The following is an 18,522-nucleotide window of genomic DNA, read 5'->3' as shown; positions in this document are numbered from 1 at the left end:
TGGCGTTCTCCTGCCGGACATAGGGCTGAATAAAACTTTGGGAATCCTTTGCCGGCAACCCTGAATCCCTGGCGCTCCCCTCCCGCCCACTGAGGTCTGGAGGCCTGTCCCCCAGGACTTCGGATCCTTGGGTGATTTCTCAAGGGGAGTGGACAGTCCCCGAGTTGCGACTGGTCAGCATTGACTCTGAGGCGCGCGAGTGAGGAGAGGGCACCGGGCTGAGGGGGAGTCACGCCTCGCGGCACTTCCCTGCGGTGCAGTGCACCAACCCTCCCCGGGCATACGGGGCCCAAGACTGAATCAGACTCTGGCCTCCCCGCTGAGAGCTGAGAACCCCTACTCTCACTCGGGGTCTGAGGGCCTATCCCCCAGGAGTTCAGCTCCTTGGGTGATTTCTCCAGGGGAGTGCACAGTGCCTGAGCTGCGTCAGGTCAGCGCTGACTCTGGGATACGTGAGCGAGGAGAGGGCACTCTGCTGAGGGGAAATCAAGCCTTGGCGGCACTTCCCTGCGGTGCAGTGCAGCAACCCTCCCCGGGCATACGGGGCCCAAGACTGAATCAGACTCTGGCCTCCCCGCTGAGAGCTGAGAGCCCCTACTCTCACTCGGGGTCTGAGGGCCTATCCCCCAGGAGTTCGGCTCCTTGGGTGATTTCTCGAGGGGAGTGCACAGTGCCTGAGCTGCGTCAGGTCAGCGCTGACTCTGGGACACGTGAGCGAGGAGAGGGCACTCTGCTGAGGGGAAATCAAGCCTTGGCGGCACTTCCCTGCGGTGCAGTGCAGGAGCCCTCCCCGGACTGTAGTATTGCATGAAACTGAATGAAACTCTAGCTTCCCCCCACCCCACTCCCAATCCGGGTCTGGGGGCCCATCCCCCAAGAGTTCTGATTCTTGGGGGATCTCTTAAGGGGTGTGGACCCAGCACAAACTGCGGCCGCTCAATGCTGACTCTGGGGCGCGGGACAGAGGAGAAAAGGGTCGCCTGAGTGCCCACACCAGAGCAGCAGTTCCCTGGAGGTAGATCAACAGCCGTTTTTTCTTTAACGGCAGAACGCTCACTTCTGGATATTCTGAGGCCACACCCCTGTCTCCCTGGGCAACCAGAGGAGGCCACTGGTGACACGGCTCACAAACCCGGAAGCCTCCAGGGCGGGGCCAACCCAGAGAGGTGTTCAGACGCAATTCTCCAGCAGCAAAGACGTTTGAACTCAAAACAGCCCGTCTCCTGTAGGCGACGACAGGAACAGAGACAGAACCTCACAAAGTTGTCTGTTCTGTTCTGTTCTGTTAGCAGCATCCATCAGGGACGGGGCTAAGCCTGAGTGAACACCTCCTTCCCATCACCTGCATCAAACACTCAAAGATGTCAGGCCCCATCTCCTCCTGCTAGATAGCGGCAGTCTGCGGAGGCCTGGCAGACTTCCTCGCGATTCAGGCAGGTGCAAACCCCTGGAGTGTCTGTTCACTGCAGGCAACTGGGTTAGCCATCTGCAGAGATACCAGTGACTGGGTCCGACGGAGGGGCAAAGTGGGGAAGGAGACGTCAACCTTCCCAGACTGCTCTGTTTGCAGGGTGGCTCCTCCTGACTCCACGCTGCATTGGGGTGAGCTGTCTCAGAGGAGTCACCAGGCCCCTATGATCCAGTTCCCAGAGACCTCTTGAACCCTTCCACCCGAGACAAGTGCCGATTGAGACAGTTGATTCGGACCTTTTGAACTGGGCTAATAGACTGAGGACTTTTCAGGTGGTGCCCTGGGTGTGCGATTGTAGGAAGGTTTGATTCTCCTTTTCCAACTGGGGCCAGAGGTGGGCAGGCGGGGTGACTTAATTGCTGATTTTTCCACACAGCTGAGACTTCAAGCCAGAGTAGAAGTTGCAATAGGATCGAACAGAAACCAGCTGAAAACAAGACAGAACCACTTTGCTCCACCACACCAGACAGGGCCCCAGTTTCTCAGGCCACAACACTGTACGGGCCCTCGATAAAACCCCAGGGGAAAAACCAAAGGGAGTAAACCATGGGGCGGAATCAGCGGAAAAACTCTGGTAACATGAATAACCAGAATAGATCAACCCCCCCAAGAAAAGATACGGCAGATGTGATTGAAGATCCCATTCATAAACAACTGGCTGAGATGTCAGAAGTCGAATTCAGAATTTGGTTTGCAGACAAGATTAATAAAATGGAATTAGGAATTCGAGGAGAAATTCAAAAACTGTCTCAAGAATTTAACGAATTTAAAGACAAAACCACCAAAGACTTAGACACACTGAAACAAGAACTTACAGCCCTCAAAGATATGAAAAATACAGTAGAATCCCTCAGTAACAGAATGGAGCAAGCAGAAGAAAGGATTTCTGACATTGAAGATAAAGTCTTCGAACGCTCCCAATCTCTCAAAGAGGAAGAGAAATGGAGAGCAAAAACGGATCACTCACTCAGAGAGCTCTCAGATAATTCGAAAAAAAATAACATAAGAGTTATAGGAATTTCGGAGACTGATGACGTGGCAGCCAAGGGCACAGAGGCCCTTCTACATGAAATTATGAAAGAAAATTTTCCAGACATGCCTAGAGAATCTGAAATTCAGATAGCAGACAGCTTCAGAACCCCAGCACGATTCAACCCCAATAAGCCATCTCCCAGACATATCATAATTAGCTTCACTAAAGTTAACATGAAAGAGAAGATTCTCAAAGCAGCCCGGCGAAAGAAAACTATAACGTACAAAGGTAAGAATATTAGAATAACTGCAGATCTCTCTGCTGAAACTTTTCAAGCAAGAAGAGGCTGGTCATCAACTTTTAATCTCCTAAAGCAAAAAAACTTTCAACCCAGGATCTTGTATCCAGCTGAACTGAGTTTCATCTATGATGGAGAAATTAAATACTTCAATGACATTCATATGTTGAAAAAATTTGCCATAAGTAAACCAGCTCTTCAGGATGTTCTCAGACCTATCCTCCACAATGACCAACCCAATCCTATACCACAAAAGTAAACTCAATCAGAAACTTCGGATCAAACTCCAACTTCCACACTGGCGAAAGGATTAAAAATGTCCACTGGACCTTTGAAAAACTCGATACCCAAAATTCCACCAGACTTATCCTTACTCTCCATCAATGTGAATGGCTTAAACTGTCCTCTAAAGAGGCATAGGTTAGCTGACTGGATACAAAAACTTAAGCCAGATATTTGTTGCATACAAGAGTCACATCTCAACTTAAAAGACAAATACAGACTCAGGGTGAAAGGATGGTCATCCATATTTCAGGCAAATGGTAATCAGAAAAAAGCAGGTGTTGCAATTTTATTTGCAGATACAGTAGGCTTTAAACCATCAAAAGTAAGGAAGGACAAGAATGGTCACTTCATATTTGTTAAGGGTAATACTCAATATGACGAGATCTCAATTATTAATATCTATGCACCCAACCAGAATGCACCTCAATTTATAAGAGAAACTCTAACAGACATGAGTAACTTGATTTCCTCCAGCTCCATAATCGTTGGAGATTTCAACACTCCCTTGGCAGTGTTGGATCGATCCTCCAGAAAGAAGCTGAGCAAAGAAATCTTAGATTTAAACCTAACCATCCAATATTTAGATTTAGCAGACATCTACAGAACATTTCATCCCAACAAAACTGAATACACATACTTCTCATCAGCCCACGGAACTTACTCCAAAATTGATCACATTTTAGGTCACAAGTCTAACCTCAGTAAATTTAAAGGAATAGAAATTATTCCATGCATCTTCTCGGACCATCATGGAATAAAACTTGAATTGAGTAACAACAGGAATCTGCATACCCATACAAAAACATGGAAGTTAAATAACCTTATGCTGAATGATAGCTGGGTCAGAGATGAGATTAAGAAAGAAATCACCAATTTTTTGGAACAAAATGACAATGAAGACACAAGCTATCAGAACCTCTGGGACACTGCAAAGGCAGTTCTAAGAGGGAAATTTATAGCACGGCAAGCCTTCCTCAAGAGAACGGAAAGAGAGGAAGTTAACAACTTAATGGGACATCTCACGCAACTGGAAAAGGAAGAACATTCCAACCCCAAACCCAGTAGAAGAAAAGAAATAACCAAAATTAGAGCAGAATTAAATGAAATTGAAAACAAAAGAATAATACAACAGATCAATAAATCAAAAAGCTGGTTTTTTGAAAAGGTCAATAAAATAGATAAACCTCTGGCCAACCTAATCAGGAAAAAAAGAGTAAAATCTCTAATATCATCAATCAGAAACAACAAAGACAAAATAACCACAGACTCATCAGAAATCCAAAAAATCCTTAATGAATATTACAAGAAACTTTATTCTCAGAAATATGAAAATCTGAAGGAAATAGACCGATACTTGGAAGCACGCCACCTTCCAAGACTTAACCAGAATCAAGTGGAAATGTTGAACAGACCCATATCAAGTTCAGAAATAGCATCAACTATACAAAACCTCCCTAAAAAGAAAAGCCCGGGACCAGATGGTTTCACGTCAGAATTCTACCAAACCTTTAAAGAGGAATTAGTACCTATATTACTCAACCTGTTCCAAAATGTAGAAAAAGAAGGAAGACTACCCAACACGTTCTATGAAGCAAATATCACCCTGATCCCCAAACCAGGAAAAGACCCAACAAGAAAAGAAAATTATAGACCAATATCACTAATGAATATAGATGCAAAAATATTCAACAAGATCCTAACAAACAGAATCCAGCAACACATCAAACAAATTATACATCATGACCAAGTTGGTTTTATCCCAGGGTGTCAAGGCTGGTTCAATATACGTAAATCTATAAATGTAATTCAGCACATAAACAAATTAAACAACAAAGACCATATGATTCTCTCAATTGATGCAGAAAAAGCTTTTCATAATATCCAGCATCCCTTCATGATCAGAACACTCAAGAAAATTGGTCTAGAAGGGACTTTTCTTAAACTGATAGAGGCTATCTACAGCAAACCCACAGCCAATATCATATTGAATGGAGTTAAATTGGAATCATTTCCACTCAGATCAGGAACCAGACAAGGCTGCCCATTGTCTCCACTGCTTTTCAACATTGTAATGGAAGTTTTAGCCACCGCAATTAGGGAAGAAAAGGCGATCAAGGGTATCCATATAGGGTCAGAAGAGATCAAACTCTCGCTCTTCGCAGATGATATGATTGTGTATCTGGAAAACACTAGGGACTCTACTACAAAACTCCTAGAAGTGATCAAGGAATACAGCAGCGTCTCAGGTTACAAAATCAACATTCATAAATCTGTAGCCTTTATATACACCAACAACAGTCAAACTGAAAAAGCAGTTAAGGACTCTATCCCATTCACAGTAGTGCCAAAGAAGATGAAATATTTGGGAATTTACCTAACAAAAGACGTGAAAGATCTCTATAAAGAGAACTATGAAACTCTAAGAAAAGAAATAGCTGAAAATGTTAACAAATGGAAAAACATACCATGCTCATGGCTAGGAAGAATCAACATTATCAAAATGTCCATACTACCCAAAGCAATATATAATTTCAACGCACTCCCTATTAAAGCTCCACTGTCATATTTTAAAGATCTTGAAAAAACATTACTTCGTTTTATATGGAATCAGAAAAAACCTCGAATAGCCAAGTCATTACTCAGAAATAAAAACAAAACAGGAGGAATCACACTACCAGACCTCAGACTTTACTACAAATCGATAGTGATCAAAACAGCATGGTATTGGCACAAAAACAGAGAAGTAGATATCTGGAATAGAATAGAGAACCAAGAGATGAATCCAGCTACTTACCACTATTTGATTTTTGACAAGCCAATTAAAAACTTTCAGTGGGGAAAAGATTCCCTATTTAACAAATGGTGCTGGGTGAACTGGCTGGCAACCTGCAGAAGACTGAAATTGGACCCACACCTTTCACCATTAACTAAGATAGACTCTCATTGGATTAAAGATTTAAACTTAAGACATGAAACTATAAAAATACTAGAGGAGAATGCAGGGAAAACCCTTGAAGAAATTGGTCTGGGTGAGTATTTCATGAGGAGAACCCCCCGGGCAATTGAAGCAGCTTCAAAAATACACTACTGGGACTTGATCAAACTAAAAAGCTTCTGCACAGCTAAGAACACAGTAAGCAGAGCAAGCAGACAGCCCTCAGAATGGGAGAAGATATTTGCAGGGTATAACTCTGACAAAGGTTTAATAACCAGAATCCACAGAGAACTCAAACGCATCAGCAAGAAAAAAACAAGGGATCCCATCGCAGGCTGGGCAAGGGATTTGAAGAGAAACTTCTCTGAAGAAGACAGGCGCACAGCCTTCAGACATATGAAAAAATGCTCATCATCTTTAATCATCAGAGAAATGCAAATCAAAACTACTTTGAGATATCATCTAACTCCAGTGAGACTAGCCTATATCACAAAATCTCAAGACCAGAGATGTTGGCGTGGATGCGGAGAAAAGGGAACACTTCTGCACTGCTGGTGGGAATGCAAATTAATACATTCCTTTTGGAAAGATATATGGAGAACACTCAGAGATCTAAAAATAGATCTGCCATTCAATCCTGTAATTCCTCTGCTGGGCATATACCCAGAAGACCAAAAATCACAACATAACAAAGATATTTGTACCAGAATGTTTATTGCAGCCCAATTCATAATTGCTAAGTCATGGAAAAAGCCGAAGTGCCCATCGATCCACGAATGGATTAATAAATTGTGGTATATGTATACCATGGAATACTATGCAGCCTTAAAGAAAGATGGAGACTTTACCTCTTTCATGTTTACATGGATGGAGCTGGAACATATTCTTCTTAGTAAAGTATCCCAAGAATGGAAGAAAAAATACCCAATGTACACAGCCCTACTATGAAACTAATTTGGGACTCTCACATGAAAGCTATAACCCAGCTACAACTTAACAACAGGGGGAAGTGGGAAAGGGGGGGGTGGGTAGAGGGAGGGGAATCGGTGGGATCACACCTGTGGTGCATATTACAGGGGTATTTGCGAAACTTGGTAAATGTAGAATGTAAATGTTTTGGCACAGTAACTGAGATAACGCCGGAAAGGCTATGTTAACCACTGTGATAAAAATGTGTCAAATGGTTTATGAAGTGAGTGTATGATGCCCCATAATCATATCATTGTATACAGTTATGATTTAATAAAAAAATTAAAAAAAATAAATAAATAAAAAATAAAAGGAAAGGTAATACTGAAGTCAGAAGATGTTTACACTACAGTATGCTGCATTGTGGGGAGACACACACACATTCTTTTAATACTTGAATAGTGTGTTTAAGAAAAATATCTTGTTCTTTGATATCTTTTTCGATAGGGATCAAACCTCTCTAGGGGTCTAGTCTTCCTCCACTTCTCCAACATACAAGGTGTCTCTTATTTCCCCCAGGCTTCTCTGGCCTTGCTCTTCAAAAAGCAACTTCAGAATATTTTTATATTAAATTTGGCAATGACAGAAGGAAAGAAAAAAATATTGTTGTTTCCTGAAATGGAAAAATAAATAAATAAAGCCAAGTAAAATTCAATTGGTCTCTTGAATAAGATTTCAGAACTCTAAGTGAAAATTGACAGATGTAAATATTTTCCTTTGACAGGTCATTTTGGCATTCAGCCTGCCTTGCTTTACATAAAGTATAAATACAAAGTAATTTTCTGTGTCAGAGCTAACAGTTAAATAGATTTGTTCTGTTTTTTAATTGACTTATTTTCTCTGAGCCTGCAAAGGCGACAGTTGATTTAGGCTAGCAATAGTTGATCAACTTGGAATATAGTTCACATCCACTCTCTTCAGGTGTAGTCCTTGGGAGTATGAAGAGGTCTTCTTCATTCAGGGAAAATAAATGCATTACAATTATGCACAAATAAATCACAAAGACACAATATTGAATGAAAGAAGCATATGTCAGAAGATTATATGTTATTCTACTTACATAAAAAGTCAGAGGTGAACTATTTTTTGTTTAGGAAAACACGCAGAGCATGTGAAGCCAGAATTCAACATCAAGTCTCGTGCTAGGTTAGGAAATGATTGGCATGGGAAGTGCTACAGCCTCTGGGATGTGGTAATACTGTTTTCAGCCTAGGTAATGAGTTCAGTGATGTTTATTTTATTATTGATAAAGTTGTCCATGTATGGTTTTATATGCTCTTTTGTATTTTATTATATTTCAAAACTTTTAAAAAGTTTTCTAACAGCAGACTCAGAATAGGTCACTGTCTAGAAACTAAGTGGTCTTAAATGATCAAACCACTTTTTGAAAACTGTATTTTGCAACTACCATAAACAGTAATATGTGAACACTGTGAATATTCACTATAAACAATTCAAACTCTAAGAGTGTGTATAGAGCGATAGTCAAAATGCCCTGTGTTCCTCCGGCTCTTCACTGGAAAGCACTCAATACTGCTAACAGTGCAGTGTGTGTGTCTCTAGATCTCTCATTCACTTTTCTTCCTCATGTGTTATATAAAAATAGGGTAACACCATGTCTGCCACTCTGAATTTTATTTTCAGAATACAGGAACATTTAATAAGAATGGAGGTAGTAGCATTTATATCCATCTATAACTCATTGTCAGTATCTCATTTATTCAATTCATTTAGAATTTTCTCATCCCTTTCTTCACACACAAGGTCCTTCTGCTCCATGTCATTTATGCAATGTGGCTGAAGGTCAGTGCTCTGGGCAATGCCAGACTGGCCTGTAAAGCCCAGTCTCTGAGAATTCCAGCTCAGAATGCAAGATGTTCCTCCCCTCTAGAGTGTGGGGGCCTCTGTAGTGAGAGGGCCTGGGGGCCTTATAGGAGAGTGTGTGGGAGGCTTCTGTCTCCAGGAGGGCTCCGCCCTAGCTCTCTTGACAGTGATCAGAGCAGGGGGAGTGTCCACCTGGTCCAGCCCCCTCCTGCAAGCAGCCTCTGCTAGGTCTGGGGGAAAGTGGTATCCTAAAGCAGCATGATGAGGACTTCATGGTGCACACATGGGGTGACTTAGCCAGAGAGGAGACTTCTTTAATACAAATGCTGTATTTAAGCAAATTGGTCCTTCCTGTAGCAATGTTCTCTGGTGCTAATATTACAGAGTTAGTAAGTGTCTGATAATAAAGCCAATAATTAACCTTTGTAGAGTAGGTGTTTTTACATGCTCTTACTTATCACAACAACCCTACAAGGTCTAGATTTTTTTTTTTTTTGCAGTTTTTGACCTGGGCTGGGTTTGAACCCACCACCTCCAGCATATGGGGCTGGTGCCCTACACCTTTGAGCCACAGGTGCCACCCAAGGTCTAGATTATTATCTCATTTTATGAAAGGTTCTATTAAAGCTGAGAAAGACTAAGTAAATTGCCCAAAGTAATTCTTGGCCCAAAGATACAGCTACAAATTTTATATCTTAGCCAAAACATCAATATATACATAAAGGATGATTTGCTAACAACAAAACAAAACGTTTCAAAGGTTCCCACCTTAGTGCTCTCACATTTCTGAAGGGTGCTCCATCCTATCTCTGTCACCCATGGCCACCACGAGGCACCACTTTCCCCCAGTCATCATAGATTTGTGTATCATCTATATGGTTAGACCCTGACAAATGAATTGAAATCTCTTCAAGAAAGGGCATATTTTTCTCATGCAGAATTCTCGACACTTGGGCTCATGCAAGGCTACCATCACCATAGACTCTGGCTGCCCCAGTCACCTATCTGGCCTGGCCCTTCTGCTCCATGTCAGCAGAAGCAGCCAGTGTTGTAACTAGGGCAAGAGAAACAAGAAGGAAAGAGTCTGTTGGGTCTATTCTGTAGTGTGTAGGCGCCTGAAGAGTATCATTAAGCCTCCTGCTCAACACCGAAAGTGAGTAGGGCTTCTGAACATCCAGGGGTCCTCAAACTGCAGCCCGTGGGCCACATGAGGTGGTGTGACTGTATTTGTTCCCATTTTGTTTTTTTACTTCAAAATAAGATATGATTTAATAAAAAATAAAATAAAATAAGTTTTTATAAGTACTTTAATATCAATAATAACAGTGTAATAACCAAAAAAAAAAAATAAGATATGTGCAGTGTGCACAGGAATTTGTTCATAGTTTTTTTTTTTTAGCTATAGTCCAGCCCTCCAACGATCTGAGGGACAGTGAATTGGCCCCCTGTTTAAAAAGTTTGACGATGCCTGGCCCTAGACTGATGACAGCAAATATTTGCCCTTCACATGTGAAAGCTACATCCTCAGCTTATTTGGACTTAGAATGGAGGGAAGATGACACAGAAGCTGCTGGCACACCGCACAGTGAGGCAAGAGAGTGAGAAGTCTAGGCCACAGACGACGCCCTGTACTTGAGAAGTCTAGGCCACAGACGATGCCCTGTACTTGAGATTATACTCTATTGATCATGAAGGTGCTCTTGGGCTTTGTTGTTCAAAATTATATGGCCATGACTCAAAATCTACAGATAATCTGTCTTAATCCTGAAGGCAGAGCCAACCTCTGCTGAGCTGGTAGACACTCTGACCCTCCTTCAGTGCTCATGAGTCTATCAGAACCCTTTGCACCAGAAAATTCAACTAGAAGTATATAAAACAATAACGAAAATAAATTATTTCACATCCTGTGGCTCAGTCGGTAAGGCGCCGGCCCCATATAGCGAGGGTGGTGGGTTCAAACCCGGCCCCGGCCGAACTGCAACCAAAAAAATAGCCGGGTGTTGTGGCGGGCGCCTGTAGTCCCAGCTACTCGGGAGGCTGAGGCAAGAGAATCACCTAAGCCCAGGAGTTGGAGGTTGCTGTGAGCTGTGTGAGGCCACCGAGGGCCATAAAGTGAGACTCTGTCTCTACAAAAAAAAAAAAAAAAAAGTCAGAAAGTTCAAGAGCTGAAAACCTTTCTTTCTGCTCTGCTGTCTTCAGCTTGTTTGTCCCCTAGTTACAAAGTGGCTGCAAAAGCCCCTGAAATCCCATCTTCATCAATCTCTTCAAGCCAAAATATTCAAAGGCTGGAAGAGACAGCTATTTCTTGTGTTCTTTTGTGCAAAGGAAAAACTTTTTCAGGAGCCCTTACAAAACTTTACTTCATGTTCCACTGACGAGAACCACATCAAGTGCACATTCTTATGTGTCACAGGAAAAATGATGAAATTACCATGGCTGGCTTAAACTGATCAAGACCCTCCCTTGGGTTAGGGAAGGGCCCACCTCCCTAAATTACATCTTCCCTAAATAACATGAACAAAAGTAAGGTTTTGTTAGCCAGGAAGACCTGAGTGAGGAGGGCAGGCAGCAGGGTCTGCCACAGTAGAATGTGTTCAATCTCATCACTTTCTCCTTACAGGCTCTGCCAACATAAATGACCGAAGCATGCTGGGAAAACGTGACAGTGAAATGGCCGTCATTGTGCAGGACGCAGAGACAGTCCCTTCAGTAATGGATGGAGAAGAATACCAAGCTGGCCGGTTCGCCCAAGGACTTCGGCTACAGTGCTTTAGGTCAGCCCTCCATCCAGAGTGGTGTCTCTCTGATGTAGTTATTTCTACAGCAAAAGGTCCTGGGACCCAGCCCTGCCCTCTGGCCTTTAGCACACACGTCATCCCAAGTTCTTTGTCTAAAGCAGTATCTCCCAAAGTATAGGGTGTGTACACCCAGCAGTGTGTCAAACAACTTTGCACGTACATGAATACTTTGAATAGCTTTTCATTATTTTTATATGCACTAGAAATAACATTTTAAATATATTTTTTTATCTTTTTTATTACTTGGGATTCATTGAGGGTACAAAGAATTAGGTTACACTGATTACATTTGTTAAAGTCCCTCTTATAATTCTGTCCCACATCCAAGAGGTATGCCATACACCAAAACTCCCAAACCCCTCCCTCTTCTCTTCTCCCCACTTGCTCATTCCCCTACCCGCCCTTGTATTAGCTCATCTACTGCCTTCATATTAGAGTAGATTACACGGAATCCTTGCTTCTCCATTCTTGTGATGCTTTACTAAGAAGAATGTGTTCTACCTCCATCCAGGTTAATACAAAAGATGTTAAAGTCTCCATCTTTTTTAGTGGCTGAATGGTATTCCATGGTATACATATACCACAGCTTGTTAATCCATTCCTGGGTTGGTGGGCATTTAGGTTGTTTCCACATTTTAGTGATCATAATTTGAGCAGCAATTAATAGTCTAGTGAAATGTCTTTTTTTTTTTCCCTTTGGGTAGATGCCTAGTAATGGGATTGCAGGATCAAATGGGAGGTCTAATTTGAGTTCTTTGAGGATTCTCCATAATTCCTTCCAAAAAGATTGTATTAGTTTGCATCCCACCAGCAGTGTAAAAGTGTTCCCTTCTCTCCCCATCCATCTGCAGCCTGCTTCTGCAGCTTTGAGAATTTTGTGTGGGCTAGGTGATATCTCAGGGTAGTTTTGATTTGCATTTCTCTGATTAAGGATAATGAGCATTTTTTCTGTTCTGTCTTCTTTAGAGAAGGTTCTATTCATGTTTCTTTCCCAGTGATATATGGGATTGTTGGGTCTGTTTTGTTGATTAATTTGAGTTCTCTGTAGATCCTAGTTATCAAGCTTTAGTCAGATTGATAATATGCAAATATCTATTCCCATTCTGAAGGTTGTCTATTTGCTTGGGTTGTTGTTTCCTTAGCTGTACAGAAGCTTTGCAGTTTAATTAAGTACCATTTGTTTATTTTTATTGTTGTCACAATTGCCATGAAAGTCCTCTTTATAAAATATTTCCCCAGGCCAATATCTTCAAGTGTTTTCTTCACACTTTCTTGGAGAATTTTTATTGTTTTGTGCCTTAGATTTAATCTTTTATCCATCTTGAATCAATTTTTGTAAATGGTCAGAGGTTCACTTTGAGTATTTTACATGTGATTATCCAGTTCTCCCAACATCATTTGTTGAATAGGGATTCTTTCCCCCAGTGTATGTTCTTGTTTGGTTTATCAAAGATCAGGTGGCTGTAAGGTGTTAGTTTCACCATATAGTTTTCTATTCAGTTCCAAATGTCAGTGTCTCTATCTTTGTGCCAGTACCAGGCTGTTTTGATCCCTATGACTTTGTAGTATAACCTAAAGTCTGGTAGGACGATAGCCCCAGCTTTGCTTTTTTTTTTTTTTCTTTTCTTTTTTTTTATTGTTGGGGATTCATTGAGGGTACAATAAGCCAGTTACACTGATTGCAATTGTTAGGTAAAGTCCCTCTTGCAATCATGTCTTGCCCCCATAAAGTGTGACACACACTAAGGCCCCACCCCTCTCCCTCCCTCCCTCTTTCTGCTTCCCCCCCCATAACCTTAATTGTCATTAATTGTCCTCATATCAAGATTGAGTACATAGGATTCATGCTTCTCCATTCTTGTGATGCTTTACTAAGAATAATGTCTTCCACTTCCATCCAGGTTAATACGAAGGATGTAAAGTCTCCATTTTTTTTAATGGCTGAATAGTATTCCATGGTATACATATACCACAGCTTGTTAATCCATTCCTGGGTTGGTGGGCATTTAGGCTGTTTCCACATTTTGGCGATTGTAAATTGAGCTGCAATAAACAGTCTAGTACAAGTGTCCTTATGATAAAAGGATTTTTTTCCTTCTGGGTAGATGCCCAGTAATGGGATTGCAGGATCAAATGGGAGGTCTAGCTTGAGTGCTTTGAGGTTTCTCCATACTTCCTTCCAGAAAGGTTGTACTAGTTTGCAGTCCCACCAGCAGTGTAAAAGTGTTCCCTTCTCTCCACATCCACGCCAGCATCTGCAGTCCTGAGATTTTGTGATGTGGGCCATTCTCTCTGGGGTTAGATGATATCTCAGGGATGTTTTGATTTGCATTTCTCTAATATATAGAGATGATGAACATTTTTTCATGTGTTTGTTAGCCATTCGTCTGTCGTCTTTAGAGAAAGTTCTATTCATGTCTCTTGCCCATTGATATAAGGGATTGTTGGCTTTTTTCATGTGGATTAATTTGAGTTCTCTACAGATCCTGGTTATCAAGCTTTTGTCTGATTGAAAATATGCAAATATCCTTTCCCATCGTGTGGGTTGTCTCTTTGCTTTGGTTATCGTCACCTTAGCTGTACAGAAGCTTTTCAGTTTAATGAAGTCCCATTTGTTTATTTTTGTTGTTGTTGCAATTGCCATGGCAGTCTTCTTCATGAAGTCTTTCCCCAGGCCAATATCTTCCAGTGTTTTTCCTATGCTTTCTTTGAGGATTTTTATTGTTTCATGCCTTAAATTTAAGTCTTTTATCCATCTTGAATCAATTTTTGTGAGTGGGGAAAGGTGTGGGTCCAGTTTCAGTCTTTTACATGCAGACATCCAATTCTCCCAACAGCATTTATTGAATAGGGAGTCTTTCCCCCAAGGTAACTTCCTGTTTGGTTTATCAAAGATTAGGTGGTCGTAAGATGTTAGTTTCATTTCTTGGTGTTCAATTCGATTCCAAGTGTCTATGTCTCTGTTTTTGTGCCAGTACCATGCTGTCTTGACCACTATGGCTTTGTAGTACAGACTAAAATCTGGTATGCTGATGCCCCCAGCTTTATTTTTGTTACTAAGAACTGCCTTAGCTATACGGGGTTTTTTCCGGTTCCATACAAAACGCAGAATCATTTTTTCCAAATCTTGAAAGTACGATGTAGGTACTTTGATAGGAATGGCATTGAATAGGTAGATTGCTTTGGGAAGTATAGACATTTTAACAATGTTGATTCTTCCAAGCCATGAGCATGGTATGTTCTTCCATTTGTTAATATCCTCTGCTATTTCCTTTCTGAGGAGTTCATAGTTTTCTTTATAGAGGTCCTTCACCTCCTTCGTTAGGTATATTCCTAGGTATTTCATTTTCTTTGAAACTATGGTGAAGGGAGTTGTGTCCTTAATTAGCTTCTCATCTTGACTGTTATTGGTGTATACAAAGGCTACTGACTTGTGGACATTGATTTTATATCCTGAAACATTACTGTATTTTTTGATGACTTCTAGGAGTCTTGTGGTTGAGTCTTTGGGGTTCTCAAAGTATAAGATCATGTCATCAGCAAAGAGGGAGAGTTTGACCTCCTCTGTTCCCATTTGGATTCCCTTTATTTCCTTGTCTTGCCTAATTGTATTGGCTAGAACTTCCAGCACTATGTTGAATAGTAAAGGTGACAGAGGACAACCTTGTCTGGTTCCAGTTCTAAGAGGAAAAGCTTTCAGTTTTACTCCATTCAGTAAAATATTGGCTGTGGGTTTGTCATAGATAGCTTCAATCAGTTTTAGAAATGTGCCATCTATGCCTATACTCTTCAGTGTTCTAATTAGAAAAGGATGCTGGATTTTATCAAATGCTTTTTCTGCATCCATTGAGAGGATCATGTGATCTTTATTTTTGCCTCTGTTAATATGGTGGATAACGTTTATGGACTTGCGTATGTTAAACCAGCCTTGCATCCCTGGGATGAAGCCTACTTGATCATGATGAATGACTTTTTTGATGATAAGCTGTAATCTATTGGCTAGGATTTTGTTGAGAATTTTTCCATCTATATTCATGAGTGAGATTGGTCTGAAATTCTCCTTTTTGTTTGGGTCTTTTCCTGGTTTTGGTATCAGGGTGATGTTTGCTTCATAGAATGTGTTGGGGAAGATTCCTTCTTCCTCAGTTTTTTGGAATAATTTCTGCAGTACAGGAATAAGCTCTTCCTTGAAGGTTTGATAGAATTCTGGAGTGAAGCCATCTGGACCGGGGCATTTTTTAGTTGGAAGCTTTTTTATTGTTTCTTTGATCTCAGTGCTTGAAATTGGTCTGTTCAGGAGGTCTATTTCTTCCTGGCTAAGTCTAGGGAGAGGGTGTGATTCCAAATATTGATCCATTTCCTTCACATTGTCAAATTTCTGGGCAAACAGTTTCTGGTAGTATTCAGAGATGATCTCTTGTATCTCTGTGGGATCAGTTGTTATTTCCCCTTTATCGTTTCTGATTGAGGTTACTAGAGATTTTACTTTTCTATTTCTAGTTAGTCTGGCCAATGGTTTATCTATTTTATTTATTTTTTCAAAAAACCAACTCCTTGTTTCATTAATTTTCTGAATGATTCTTTTGTTTTCAATTTCATTGATCTCTGATTTGATTTTGGAGATTTCTTTTCTTCTACTGAGTTTAGGCTTAGATTGTTCTTCTTTTTCCAATTCCATAAGGTCTCTTGTGAGATTGTTGATGTGCTCTCTGTCTGTTTTTCAAATGTAGGCATCTAAAGCAATGAATTTTCCTCTCAAAACTGCTTTTGCAGTATCCCACAGGTTTTGGTAGCTTGTGGCTTCATTGTTGTTATGCTCAAGGAAGTTAGTGATTTCCTGTTTTATTTCTTCCTGCACCCATCTGTTATTGAACAGAAGATTGTTTAATTTCCATGCCTTGGGGTGGGGCGAGCATTTTTGTAAGAGTTGAGTTCCACCTTTAGTGCCTTATGGTCTGAAAAGATACAAGGTAAAATTTCAATTCTTTTGATTCTGTTGATATTTGTTTTGTGTCCCAGGATATGATCAATTTTGGAGAATGTTCCATGGGGTGATGAGAAGAATGTATATTCTTTATCTTTGGTGTGGAGTGTTCTATATGCGTCTATCAAGCATAGTTGTTCTAGGGTCTCATTTAAATCTCTTATATCTTTGTTTAATTTCTGTTTAGAGGATCTGTCCCGCTCTGTAAGAGGTGTGTTAAAGTCCCCTGTTATGATGGTATTATCAGATATCATATTGCTCAGACTGAGTAAGGTCTGTTTCAAGAATCTGGGAGCATTTAAATTGGGTGCATAGATATTTAGAATTGAAATGTCTTCTTGTTGTAGTTTTCCCTTGACCAATATAAAGTGACCGTCTTTGTCTTTTTTGACTTTAGTTGCTTTAAATCCACATGTATCTGAAAATAAGATTGCAACTCCTCTTTTCTTCTGAATTCCATTTGCCTGAAAAATTGTCTTCCAACCCTTGACTCGGAGCTTTAATTTGTATTTTGAAGCCAGGTGTGTTTCTTGCAGACAGCAAATGGATGGCTTGTGTTTTTTAATCCAGTCAGCCAATCTATGTCTCTTCAGTGGGGAATTCAAGCCATTAACATTTATTGAGATAATTGATAAGTGTGGTAGTATTCTATTCGTCTTATTTGGTGAGAGTCCATTGCTTAGTTTTATCTTTTGCATCAGTGTGGAGGTTAGGTTCTGTCCTTTGATTTCTGAGTTCTTACTTTGCTGCTGATCCATTTTGGTGGTCAGTGTGCAGAACAGGTTGAAGTATTTCCTGTAGAGCTGGTCTTGTTGTGGCGAATTTCCTCAATGTTTGTATATCCGTATATGATTTGATTTCTCCGTCAATTTTTAAGCTTAGCTTAGCAGGGTACAGAATTCTGGGCTGAAAATTGTTCTGTTTAAGTAGATTAAAGGTAGATGACCATTGTCTTCTTGCTTGGAAAGTTTCATTAGAGAAGTCTGCGGTCACTCTGATGGATTTGCCCCTGTAGGTCAACTGGTGCTTACTCCTGGCAGCTTGCAGAATCTTTTCTTTTGTCTTGACTTTGGACAGGTTCATCACAATGTGTCTTGGAGAAGCTCGGTTAGAGTTGAGGCGACCTGGGGTCCGATAGCCCTCTGAAAGCAGTGTGTCAGAATCTTTGGTGATGTTTGGGAAATTTTCTTTTATAATATTCTCTAGTATGGCTTCCATTCCTCTGGGGCATTCTTCTTCCCCTTCTGGAATTCCTATAACTCGTATGTTGGAACGCTTCATAAAGTCCCATAATTCTGACAGTGAACGTTCTGCTTTCTCTCTCTTCTTTTCTGCCTCTTTTACTATCTGAGTTATCTCAAAAACTTTGTCTTCTACCTCTGAAATTCTTTCTTCTGCATGGTCTAACCTGTTGCTGATACTTTCCATTGCATCTTTAAGTTCCCTGATTGACTGTTTCATTTCCTTCAGCTCTGCTATATCCTTTTTATATTCTTCATATCGTTCATCTCTGATTTGATTCTGTTTTTGGATTTCCTTTTGGTTATTTTCCACTTTATTAGCAGTTTCCTTCATTGTTTCCATCATTTCTTTCATTGTTTTCAACATGTGTATTCTAAATTCCCTTTCTGTCATTCCTAACATTTCTGTATAGGTGGAATCCTCTGCAGTAGCTACCTCATGGTCCCTTGGCAGGGTTGTTCTGGACTGGTTCTTCATGTTGCCTGGAGTTTTCTGCTGATTCTTTCTCATGAGTGATTTCTTTTATCTGTTTCCTTGCCCTAATTTTCCTTTCACTTCCTCTTGCTCTTTAAGTTCTTGTGCCTGTGGACTAAGGGTTACAGGACCAGAAAGGTGAGAAGGTTGAAGAGCAAAAAAGGGATGAAAGAAAGGAGGACCGAGTGATAAGAAAAAAAAGAAAGATAGAGAAAGGAGAGGGGGTGGGGATAAGGAATATTGACAAAAAGAAGAAAGGCACAGAAAGA

The 18,522-nt window shown here is 40.8% G+C and overlaps 1 protein-coding gene across 6 annotated transcripts in view; it reads left to right on the top strand.

Annotated features, from left to right (window-relative positions):
• PLD1 (phospholipase D1) overlaps positions 1-18,522 on the top strand; it is a 354,936-nt gene that overhangs the window by 313,736 nt on the left and 22,678 nt on the right. For all 6 annotated transcript variants that reach the window (XM_053572730.1, XM_053572727.1, XM_053572729.1 and 3 more), the window contains one exon: positions 11,376-11,529. In XM_053572730.1, coding sequence (XP_053428705.1) covers positions 11,376-11,529 — 154 coding nt within the window. The remainder of the gene's footprint in view (positions 1-11,375; positions 11,530-18,522) is intronic.

Source organism: Nycticebus coucang, chromosome 20 (assembly GCF_027406575.1).
Source record: "Nycticebus coucang isolate mNycCou1 chromosome 20, mNycCou1.pri, whole genome shotgun sequence".
Classification (NCBI taxonomy): domain Eukaryota; kingdom Metazoa; phylum Chordata; class Mammalia; order Primates; family Lorisidae; genus Nycticebus; species Nycticebus coucang.
The sequence above is the reverse complement of the archived record's forward strand: the minus strand, read 5'-3'. Positions and strand labels throughout refer to the sequence as shown.